Genomic DNA, 12,201 nt, shown 5'->3' with positions numbered 1-12,201 from the left:
AGGCCATACATCAAACACCTAGAGTCCATCTTCTTCTTCTTGTTTTTCTCATATGTAGATAGAGCATATGGATCCAAGAGAGAGATAGAGCGAGAAGGGCAATACCAAGCATTATTTTTGTTTGGATGGATTTGAAATTAATTTTTTTCTTTTTTTTTTTTTTTAGTTTAAGGGATGGCACTAAGTGGGCGCCCAAACCACCTAGGAACCTGCCTTAGGCATTCTTGCCCAAAACCCACTGCCTAGGTGGCCGGATTTTTGTTCACTGTGAGGTTGTATTTTTCTAGAAAAAGTATACAAAAATATTGTTCTTTTAATAAGATGAGGTCACAATCACTATTGTCCTTCAGATTTTAAATTGAGTGGTTGTTAATATATCATTAATTAGATTTAAAGTTAAAAAATAATCAGTGACATACCCCAAGCAATCCGACTTAACATATAATTGCTAGGAGTGATTTTGACCTCCTTATAATAATGATAAATGGTGTCATAGTATACAATCACTTTTTATATATGTATTCATATTAATGATGATTGTATTCTTTTTTTTACTTTTGTGATGTGAATGTAATAATCAATATAAATTCAAAGAGCAAACAACTTCGAAATATTTCACTTATTTGTAAGATAATGAAAAGGAAAATTGCAAACTCCCCCCCAAATGGACTCTTTAGGCACTTTATCCCCCACCAAACTTTTCTTAGCAAATACCTCCATACAAAAGTATTTTTTTGAACGAAAATACCTTTCCCTCATATAAGAAATTATTTTTGTTGGAGGGGACCTGTACGACATTTTAAACAAGCAGTTCGACGATTATTTTTACTGGAATGGTCGGTGGAGAGTTTCATGGTGGCGGCTTGACGATTATTTTTTGATGGAATAGGCAGTCCGGCATTTTGAAGTTGCAGTTCGACGTTTTGAAAGGGCAATCCGGTTCGGTGTTTTGATATGGCGGTTCGGTATTTTGAAGTGAGAAGTGGCGGTCCAACGTTTTGAAGTGAGCAGTCCGACGTTTCCTTTTATTGGGATCCGAAAATGATTTGTTACATGAGGGAAGGATATTTTCATTAAAAAAAATTAACTTTTTGTATAAGGGTATTTGTTAGGAAACATGATTTTTTATGGGAAGTTGTTAGGAACAGTTGGGTGGGTAAACTGCGATAAAAAGCCCATTTTGGTGGGGGTTTTTGCTATTTTCCCTAATAAAAATTCGTAATGTAATACCCTATTTTAAGGAAAAATAGTTGTAGTATATTCATCATCATCGTCAAAGACTTTTTCCAACTAATTGGGGTCGGCCACATGAATCATAATCTATCGTTCTGCTATACTAAGGGCCATATCCTCAGTGAGGCCCTATGTCCCCCTATATTTTCTCACTACATCCAACCATATCTTTTTGGCTGAAAAAGGTAAAAAATAAGCCTTGGGTCGGACATATGAATCCTAATCCATCGTTCTGCTCTTCTAAGGGCCATATCCTCAATGACACTTTAAGTCCCCTTATATTTTTTCATTACATCCAACCATATTCTTTTGGCAATATAACATCATTGAGGGTATGACCCTTAATACAGCAGACCAGAATTCATGTCTAATTAGTTGAAAAAATGCTTTGACGATGATGATGAATATACTACAACCATTTTCTTTGAAAACCCAAAAAACAATATTCATAATGGCACTTCATTATTTTTTGAATTTTTTTCAAGATAGGATCTGGCTAACCAATTAACCGATCTGAATCAGCGACCAGGATTGATTTTACGGGTGCTGGCCAATCGAGGTCACCGATCTAGGTTCTTAAAAAATTGAACGAGAGAGAGGGTGTCTAGAGAGCCAAACTTATAATTCATTCATTAATAAACACACATTTGGAAATTACAAGAGTAAAAAAAGGGCGAGGCAAAAAGAAGGGATGTAAAGAGAGTGCTTATCCTCCAGCCAGCCAGCCAGCCAGTTGGTTGGCATGGGAGGGAGAGAAGCAAGGGATAAAAAGGTAGTCTCTCTCTAAAAAGTTAGAATGGGGGAAGGAATTGGAATATTTCCTCTCCTTCCCTTGAGAAAAGATGAGCAAATCAGAATACATTGTGGGTTACATTGCATTGTACAATGAAAGTGAGAACATCAGAATCATTATTGACTCGAAAGCTATAGAGAGAGAGAGAGAGAGAGAGAGAGGGGGGGGAGGTTTTAGAGAGAGAAAGGGTGGGGTGGTCCTCCTGTTAAAGGAATGAATGATGAGAGAGAGAGGGTGGGGGCTCACATGGGATAGTGCCCTCTGACAACCAACACATGCATTGCCTGCCAACAAGCACATGCTTCCAGTCCCCCACCAAATAAAAATACCCCTCTTTCTCTCTCTAAAACTCTCCTCTCCCTCTCTCTCTCTCATCAAATCACAACTCATCCAACTATTAAATCACCAACAAACAAACCCAAATCTCACCAAAAACACCACACATAGCACGTTTCCTTCCCCTAAAACCCCTACATAAGTTAGAAAAATCACCAAAATCACAGCTATAAACCAAACGCACTTTTTATCTCTTCTTTCTCTCTCTCTCTCTTCTGTATATAGTTATATACTATTACACCATTTGATGAGTGAGAAACACTGGTTTTATGAAGAGGAGGAGGGTGTGTTATGGTGGGGGTGACGTGGGCAGGAGAGGAGGTGGTCATTGGTGAGGCCGGCCGCTTGCATGAAAGAGTGGATGACGGTGGGACCCACAGACCTGAACCCTCTTTTCACCATGTCTTTGCTAACGCTCTCTGATTTCGACGTTTTAACGGGGATTTTCCTCGCCGATTTGTACTCTGTTATGATCGGCTTCTTGCTAACGAACCCCCAAATGTACTGCTCCAAACTCCCGAACTCTCTTTTTATCTGTACAAAATGGACCACATAAAAAAAAATAACAATGAAAAATAGTAGAAAAACAGACAAAAGATTGGCCCAAAAAAAACAATTTTTTTTGTTGTGTGTTGGGATAATGGTTATTGGACTAAATTTATGGACAACTTAGATTTTTTCAAACTACATAAGTTTGTGAAAGTTTTAATTGTTTTTTAGGGCAGATGTTTATTTTTGCATTTTGCTTTATAGATTTTCTTGGAAAGGAAAAGTTACTCACAAAGATTAATGAGGAAACTATAAAAACCACCGAGGGCATGTTTGGTTACATCTCAAAAAATATTTTCACTTGAAAAAACTCTCTCGATTAAGTTTGAGACAATTCGTGTGAAAACTCCATCACCTAATTATACCGTGCCCAATGTTTTTCGTTTCATTTTTAAGTTTGACTATATTTTCTTATTGTAAGCCTATCCTTACCTCTCTATTGTCATAACCTGAGGTAAACTTTTTATTATTATTATTATTATTGGTTTTTTTGATAGTAACATTACCCTCTAAGGTATACTTATGCATAGAGAAGCAAAAAATGGACCCATATTTAAAGAGCATATTTTGTTTGAAATTTTCACTGTTGAAAAAATGGGCTCAATTAGAAGAAAGGAAAAAAAAAAAATTCACTCAAGTTTTATAGAGCAGTCTTTTTTTATTCTTACTAATGAACTATTGACTTTGATTAAATTTTATAGAAAACATGAGCGGCTTTTAATAAAGTTTGAATGCGGTCAAAAAAAAAAAGAAAAATGTAAAATACGAGCAACTTTAATATAAGGGTGTGGTTTGTGTAAGGTTGCAACCTTAAACAATCCAAGTAAGCCGCTACAAAATTTTTTCATCAGATGCAATTTTGGGATCCAAAATTCTTAAGATAGCCATGGAATATATTTTCATCCCTAGTAATAAACTTTTAAACTGCAAAAATATATCAAATAAAAAAAAAATCTATACCCATGAAAATAATGAAAATTGGCGTTTGTATTAAAAGATATCGATTTTTAAAATTTAATTTAATTTTTCCATAGCTTATTATTGAGGTGTTACCATAATTCTACACGGCGCCAACCTCAAATACACCTTTTTCCGTAATACGATTAAATAGCGACTGACCTGTAAAATTACTTTGGCGTTATCGACGGCTCCTCGAACCTTGGTGAGGTCCAGTCCGCATTGAGCACTTATTGAAGCCATCTGCCTCTCGCTCAATTGTGATACTGCTTCAGCCTCAAACGCACAGAATGTGGCCCTGAAATATTACACACCTCACTGTAACAACCCAAAACCACCAATTTTTCACTCCAAAGCTGAAACTTGAAACCAAGATAATTAAGAGAGAGATAGAGAGAGAATGCAGTTCGATTTTCTCATGGCCTTCATACTTAAAAAAAAAACAAAAAAATAAAATAAAATTCTATAAACATTTGAGAGAAGGAGAGATTAAAATTGTAAAAACTTCGATGAACATTTAGAGAGAGATGCGAATTATATGTGGTTGATTTGATGTACCTGAAGGTCTCGCGTTTCTTGAGCATGGTAGTCCAATCCAAGCCCACCTGAGCTCCACTCAGCACTAGAAGCTCGAATAACATCCTGCAGCAACAACACTTTCTCTCTCAACAAAATGAATAACTAGAATCTTTCTCTCTTTAAAATGGAAATTAAAACTTACCTGTCATCGTGGACGGGAACTCCCCACTCCTCGTCATGGTAAACAACATATACAGGGTCTGCAAAATCATCGAAAACCCAGACTCAAAACCAGGAAAACCCCATTGCCAAACCCATCACCAGCAATTTTAAACATCAAAAACCAAGAAAAGCAGAACCCAACAATTCCACATACCAGAATTGGCAGTAATAAAGCTACACCTCCTCTGTTCCTGCACCGCAACAGCCTCGGCAACCACCGCAGGAGGAGCCACCCCGGCCTTTTTGGCTCGCCCATAATGCGCGATCTTTTGCTTCCTCTGCGCCTTTATTTGCTTGGCTTCCTCTCTCCTTGCAGCAGCGATGCTACCGGGCACCTCTGCAATGTCTCCCAAATTCCTCAATTTCTTGCGACCGACTGCCAAACCGAAAGAGGCCTTCGGAACAAACAATTGTGGGTGGTGCTCTTCCTTCTGGTCATGGTTTGAGGGCTTTGAGGTCGGTGAAATGGGAGTGGATTCCAGAGAGGGAGAGCGCTTGTGTTGGGGCCGAGGAGGGGTGGGGTATTTGGAGAGAGGAGAGAGAGTGGAAGTGGGCGAAGACGGGGACTGAGGGGGTTTAGGGGAAGTTGGTGGCTTGGTGGTGGATTTCTTCTTAAGATTGTTGTTCTGGTGCACTTGGGTGGGCACGCGGTTGCAGGCGGGCTGCAACACGCGCCGGGAGTCGACGTCGAGTGTACCAGCGTCCATGGCGACGCTCTCCACCTTTACAGACATTTGTGAATATGCAGAGCTGCGAAGTCTTAGTGATGGAGCCACTCGATTTCTACAAAACCAAGAGAGAGAGAGAGAGAGAGAGAGAGAGAGAGAGAGAGAGAGGTTTATTGCTTTAGAGATAGATGAGTTTGATCTGATCAAGAGAGAGAGAGAGAGAGATGATTTTTGTGCACTGAGAGATGGGCTGAGGAGGGGGGAAGAATGGGGTTACAGAGATAGGCGAGGATTGAAAGGCACGTCGATCGAGGAGGAAACGGGTAAGGCAAGAATGGGAGGGGAGGCCGTTATAAAGGGAGAGGGAGAGGGAGAGGGAGAGGGAAAGGAGGGTCGTTTGAGATGTATGTGTGTTTGGTAGTGTACAGGTTGGAAGAGAGAGATGTATGTATGGTGGGAGCACTCAAGGAAAAATTGTTTCGTGCCCGCATCACTACATATGCGGTCTACAGCGTCCATCTTAAAGATGGATGCAGATAGGTGTTCCATCTAAAAACAACATAAACTAAAGGTTCAACTGTTTTCTTATTAAAATTATTATTTTTTATTTTTAAAAATTTATTTATTTTTTCATATTCATGATCTCATCTTAAAAATCATATGCCTTTAAAAATTAAGTCCAAAAATCCATCTAAAAATAGATATATTAAAAAACCCGCATTTCTACATATGCAAGCCGTGAAAAAGGATGGAAGACAGAGATGAAAGTAGGCGCAAGGTGGGTTGGGTGGAAAGAAATTGAGATGCAAGTATACTATTATACCTTTTTGAGAGCATAGTATACTAAAACTCACATAGAAGACCTACTTGGGATGTTTTTTTTTTATCTGAAATTTTTGGAAGTACTTAAAAATTACTACATGATTATTTTCACAAGAAAAAAATTTCAATTTTGAGTTTTCTAACTCCTAGATTTCACTCTTTTAAATTGTGCAGTCAATGTTCAATCTTGAAATATGATTTTGTTTTTTTAGATAGTAAAAATTTGGAAAATGATTTAATTGATACTGGGTTATATGTTGAAGAGGTTACATCCATAAAATTTGATGCTATAAATTATTCTGAAATTGGGTTTTACTCGAGGGAATATGTGGACAGCGTACTCCTGCAGGAGTATAAAGTATCTTGGCAAAGGGGGTTAGATTATGGGAAGAGAGAGGGAGAGGGAGAGAGAGAGAGAGAGGGGAGTCGCTTTTGTGGGCACCTAAGAGTGATGGAGACGGTAAGGGGACCGCGACTTGGCCTAGAGAGAGAGAAATAAAGAAATGGGGGTGATGCCCGACACCACCTCTCCCCATGCCTCCTCGAGCGTGGCAAAGTTTAAATGCGTGTGCCCTCTCCAAACACCCTCGACGCAAAGCAAACAAGCATTTGTTGGTTTAGGTTTGAGTTGTGAGTGGTGGACCCGGACCCAATGGTGCCTTTGTTGATTTACGTTTTGGCTTTAGAGTGTTGGACCGGACCCGTATAGTGTTTGGGTCCAATATTTGGACTTGAGCATGACCTATCGGCTTCATTGTTTCGACCCATACCCGGACCCAAATCAAGTCTACTCCTCTGGTTTCGGATTGGATCTGGGTCATTGCCACCCCTTTAGGATTTGTCCAATCATTGACACCTTGCGAGCCTCTCTTTCTAGCTGGCTGGAATCTGGTCTGTACTCAACGTTTGCCAAAGTAACATGGACCCCTCCCTCTCTTTCATAGCCCCCGTTTTTCTCTCTCATCTTTCTAAATGTCTCCACTTTATCTCTCTAAATTTTACTTGTCCCATTTCTCTCTCCAAGTTCTAACACCTTTTAGTTCTTAATCTTCACCCTATTGTCCTAACTCATATTGTCCTAACTCAAATTTGTAGGGCTTTGTCCCAATTAGCACATAGTTAACACTCCTCTCCCCCCCCCCCCCTCTCTCTCTCTCTCTCTCTCTCATTCCCTCCCCCTCTCTCTCTCTCTCTCTCTCATTCCCTCCCCCTCTCTCTCTCTCTCTCTCTCTCTCATTCCCTCCCCCTCTCTCTCTCCAAACATCTCCTCCCTCTCCATTAAGATCATTACCATTTTTTCTAAGCGCATGCATATATTATGCTCCCTCAGGGTTATACTATGGTATTCCCTCACTCAAAACACCTGTTTAGAAGAATGATTGTAGTCTAAAATTTTGAGAGCCATATAAGGCACTTTAGCTTATTTTTAAAATTGATAATTTGGATTTTGAATTTTCGGACACTTAGATCCAGCCCTTCAGAAATTAAACAGTTTCTATTCAATATTGAAACATTAGTTTTTTTTTCTTTTCTAGTACATAGTTTATTTTGTTGAGATTATTTTATACATGGTAAAGATTACACCTCCAAAATATAAGATCTAAAGGTATATCAAATATGTGCTTTGTATGAGGGAGTAAATAGATAGTGTACTCCAAAAAGAGCTGGAAATCTTTTGGCTTTCTCTTTTTCTCTGTCTGTATATCCAACAGTTTCTCTCTTCTTTATTGTATTGTTTGGCATCCTTCCCCCTCTCTTTCTCTCCTCCTCTTACTGAAAACAAACGTAAACTCCACACCTTTTCTTAACTTTATTAGAGGAAATCACCGCACAGTTACCAGCCTTAACTTTAGAGTAAAATAACGGCGACTTTGATAGCTTAACTCCCGACTCACCTGACATTAAAAAAAGGTTTTGCCCTTTAACAAGGCTGTTTAAGAGATACTTCTTGTGTATGCTACACAACAAAAATCTTGAGAAAACACCTTCCACCTTCCCTTATCAAGATGGACGGTAGAGATCACCCCTAACTCCAAGGTGAGATTTCGCTTTCGAGACCGTGGTTCACATCCCACCATCATGAGAACAAATACTAGTGGACATGAATGTGTGATGTACACAACACACGGAGGATGTGTATGGTACACTTTCCTATTTCTTGAAATATTTTTCATATTTTAACTTTTTTTTTTTTTTCACATGGATACCTACTCATTGGAAAGACTAGACTTAACCATCAAACACTTAATTCATTGGCTCCTAAGATAAGAGTTAAGGGTGGCAATTGCGCCAGCCTTGGGCCTCAGCCCGACCATTGTCTCCAAGGGCCCAACCAAGACTGGCCTTTGCCCTGTTAGGGCCGGCAGTCACCCTAGCCTAGCCCTTTAGGTCACAGTTTTTGGCCCATGCCCTATTTTTTAAAGACCTGACCGACCAGGAAGGGCGCTCGACCCATTGCCAGCCCTACTAAGAGTAAATCAAAAAGTTAATAATGATGCAACTGGATCGATGCCCTACTCTTCAAGGAATTTGGAGAAGTCTCCACTAAAAACTTTTGCATGTGAAGGAAGGATGCCTTTCACAAGAGTCAGCTATTTCCTCACAAGATTCATGACATTGGTGCATCGAGAGCAGTTTCAACCTGCAAAAGGAGGATATGGACGGTTAAGATCTATTGTTACCAAACATCAATGTGCATCTCTGATTGGGTCTAGCTATGGCTTGCTAAGATGACAAGAATGAAAATTTTGATGAATCTGGTTGCTTCTAGACTGGGTTTCGTCCAGTTAAAGAAAGCTAAAACTTCCCTTTTTAGGAAATTGGAATCCACACATTAAAAGAATTCCACAGAAAATGGAGAGAAATGCATTTCGAAGATTCAAGGAGAATTAGCTATAACCAGGGCCATTTTGTCCCTATTATGGAATGATCTAGTTTTTAAGTAAAGACCTAACCTCTATTACAGGTTTCCAACTATGGAAAACCTTTATGCATGTCCTTATACATATATAATTTTTGGAAAAAGTTTATATAAGGTTGCAACCTTATCTCGACAGCTACGGATGCAGCTCAAAAATCCATCGGAAAATATAGTTTAAATGTTGAAAAACCCTTTGATTGATCTCTCAACATCGAGATGTATGACTATGAAAAATAAAAAGATTTTAAGTCTAAAAAATAGTGTATTTTACAACATATTATCTACATCGTCCATTTTCAAGATTTTCATATGTTTATAGATATAGTTGATTTTAACCATTTTTGAAATTTAAAATTTTATAATTAGATATGAAAATAGATTTTGAGATAATCCTAAGAACATTTTACATCAAAATTATATACCATGATAAAATTTGAAGGTGTACGTTACCTCTACAGCTACGAATGCATCCGTATGCCAACTGTACCCATAATTTTTATATATGAAGATCGCCTTAAGATCTCGATTGGAAAGCTGAGAATGATGTCATGATTTCAAGCTGATTGTATTTGTTGGTCATAATAACTTTTTGACATTGTTGTCAGCTTGTTGTCAACCATCTAATGCTGATAAGATGATTTGATACCTCCAAACACAAATAAATTATATGTGTGTGAGGAGACATACAAAGCTTACCCAACAACTATTGGATAGTTGCAAATTTTCTTGTTGAATGTTTCCATCGAGCTGATTTCTCCAAAAAATAAAAAATTGCAATTATTTCATGAGATTATCATCAAAAGAACTTTAAAAGGAAAAAACATGTACAAGGAGTTATATAATAAATTTGATAGTCCCTATAAAAAGTAAAACAGAAAAAGAATGTAGTTTTCATTTATTTCTTAAAATGAAAATATATCAACTGATATTTTATAACATCAAGAGAGAGAGACTACATAAGAGATCTATTTTATAACATCAAGGGAGAGAGACTACACGAGATCTTTTGTCCCTCGATCTTACTATATATTTCTCAGCTGTTCAGCAATTAGATTATTCTTTTATTTTTATTTTTTAGGGAGGTCAATCTGAACAAGGACTTCCCAGGACTACTCTTTTGCGTGCTTAGCTTTGGAGTTCTTATGAGATTCAGTGCATTAGTGCTGGTATTGTCGCACTCATGATTAGATTTTCTTAGGGGCTCTACCATGGTCCATCCAAAAGAAATTGACTGTAGTAGAAAACTTTGACTCTTGATATACAATGCGATTATATATTTGATTAAACAAGGAAATTAAATTTCCAAAGCCAGAACTATCTAATACTGCTTTATGTTTTGGGTCTTGATCAGTTTAGCTAGTCATAGTTTAGTGATAATAAGCTCAAAATCCTTCACCTCATGGTATAAGTTTGAATATATTGCTTCTTTCAAAAAGAAAAGGGGTGGTATAGTGTACACCTGCTGTGGCCGCTTGAAAGGTGCACAAGTACCTTTCATCAGTTCATATTGAACCATACCCAGCAAACGATCGAAAATTAATTTATTTTTAATTTTAAAATTATTTTTACCTGAAATTTAGGATATATGTATTTTAAAATTGTGCATCAAATATAAATAATAAAAAATTTACATGAAATAAATTGATTAAAATTCCCTTAAATCTTTGGAGGATATTTTTACTTGATTATTTTATCAAAAATAAAATATTTATTATTTTTATTTGCTGTGACCTATAAAAAAGAATCCATATCTTAAATTTCAAGTAAAAAAAAATTTTAAATAAAATAAAAAATTAAATATGAAATTAAACCGATAGATGTGGTATGGTTCAATCTGAACCGCAAAAAGGGTGCATAGGCACCCTTCCATCATCCGCAACATGTGAATGGGAGAATTTCCAAAAAATGAAATAGATGACATGCTCATGGTTTTAATCATGTAGGATTCCCTTCTTCTTCTTTGGGTCAAACAAGATAACATGAAGATGTAAATTGTAGCTTAATTTGTTCAAGTCTCAAAATATCTATTTTATATTACCCTTAAGTTTAATGGGATTGTATGCTATAAGACCTCTTACTGGTGCCGCTTTTTGTAAAAAAAACAATGTCACAATCACCAATAGCTGTTTGCCATGAAATCTGACAGAAAGAGGTATGTCAGAAAATTCGAAATTTTTTTTCTTATGTCTAACCCTTGTCCCGTGGATAGTTCAAATGGTATGTCAGAAAATTCGAAATTTTTTTTCTTATGTCTAACCCTTGTCCCGTGGATAGTTCACATTTGAAGGCTGAGGGTCATAAATAGGCTCTATTTTGTCATTTCTACTAAAAAGGATCCATGGACATATAGTATTAGGGCATAATGCCGACAAAATTTGTAATATGAGGTTCTAATCCTAATGACATGAACCAAGCAAAGAGAAAGAAGATAAAAGTTATCCAATTTGGGGTACTCTTTATTTAGGAAATAAAGAAGGAAAATGTGTAATTCCTTTCAAGCATTTCAACATTATCAAGGATGTTCCAGTTATTTTAGTAGCATTATTTGAAATGGAAAAAGAATATGATTAAATTGACTCGAGGAAAACTACTTATACAAATATGTAATCAATTGGATAATAAGGTTATATGAAGTCAGAGGATTATGTGCTCCAGCATATTGTCCCTTCACTCTCTCAAGCAAGACCCTTTGTATGCACTTTATATGTTCCTAGAGAAATACTGTCCGAAGATTTAATAAATGGCATTTGAATTTTGGACAATTGATCTAAGTCTTTATCAATGTTGGAGACCACTACTCTGGGTGAGTACTGGGCCCATGTCCGATCCGATTACTCGGCCCCAGTCGGAGTAACTTGGCCTATGTGGTGCCGAGTACTGTAGCAACAAAAAAAAGGTAAATTTTTTTATAAAAAAAAAAAAAAAGGGAATATATGTTTAAAATAAGATTAAATAAAACACATGAAAATGAAGTGAAAAAAAGTAGTAAAAAATGTATTTTTTTAAAATTAAATTGTGACTAGGTGCATTTTCAAAACAATTAAAAAGAAATAGGAAAAATATAAAAATAAGTATTTATGGCCAAAATGATTAAAAAAACATATCACAAATAAATTCCCTATTTTAGTCATATTTTATTTCTTTTAATTTTTCTAACATCCCTAAGTGGGACACCCAACTCG

The 12,201-nt window shown here is 37.0% G+C and overlaps 1 protein-coding gene across 1 annotated transcript; it reads right to left on the bottom strand.

Annotated features, from left to right (window-relative positions):
• Positions 1 to 2,451: 2,451 nt before the first annotated feature.
• On the bottom strand, positions 2,452 to 5,388 carry LOC18443232 (DNA glycosylase superfamily protein). Its single transcript, XM_006853424.4, has 5 exons — positions 4,764 to 5,388; positions 4,590 to 4,647; positions 4,427 to 4,510; positions 4,031 to 4,166; positions 2,452 to 2,896 (listed from the first exon to the last, which is right to left on the bottom strand). The coding sequence occupies exons 1-5, from the start codon at positions 5,341 to 5,343 to the stop codon at positions 2,630 to 2,632; spliced, it is 1,125 nt and encodes a 374-aa protein (XP_006853486.1). The 5' UTR covers positions 5,344 to 5,388; the 3' UTR covers positions 2,452 to 2,629.
• Between the last annotated feature and the right edge of the window lie 6,813 nt (positions 5,389 to 12,201).

This window comes from Amborella trichopoda, chromosome 2, assembly GCF_054954075.1.
Source record: "Amborella trichopoda isolate Santa Cruz 75 chromosome 2, AtrichopodaSantaCruz75HAP2 v2.0, whole genome shotgun sequence".
Taxonomy (NCBI): Eukaryota; Viridiplantae; Streptophyta; class Magnoliopsida; order Amborellales; family Amborellaceae; genus Amborella; species Amborella trichopoda.
The sequence above is the reverse complement of the archived record's forward strand: the minus strand, read 5'-3'. Positions and strand labels throughout refer to the sequence as shown.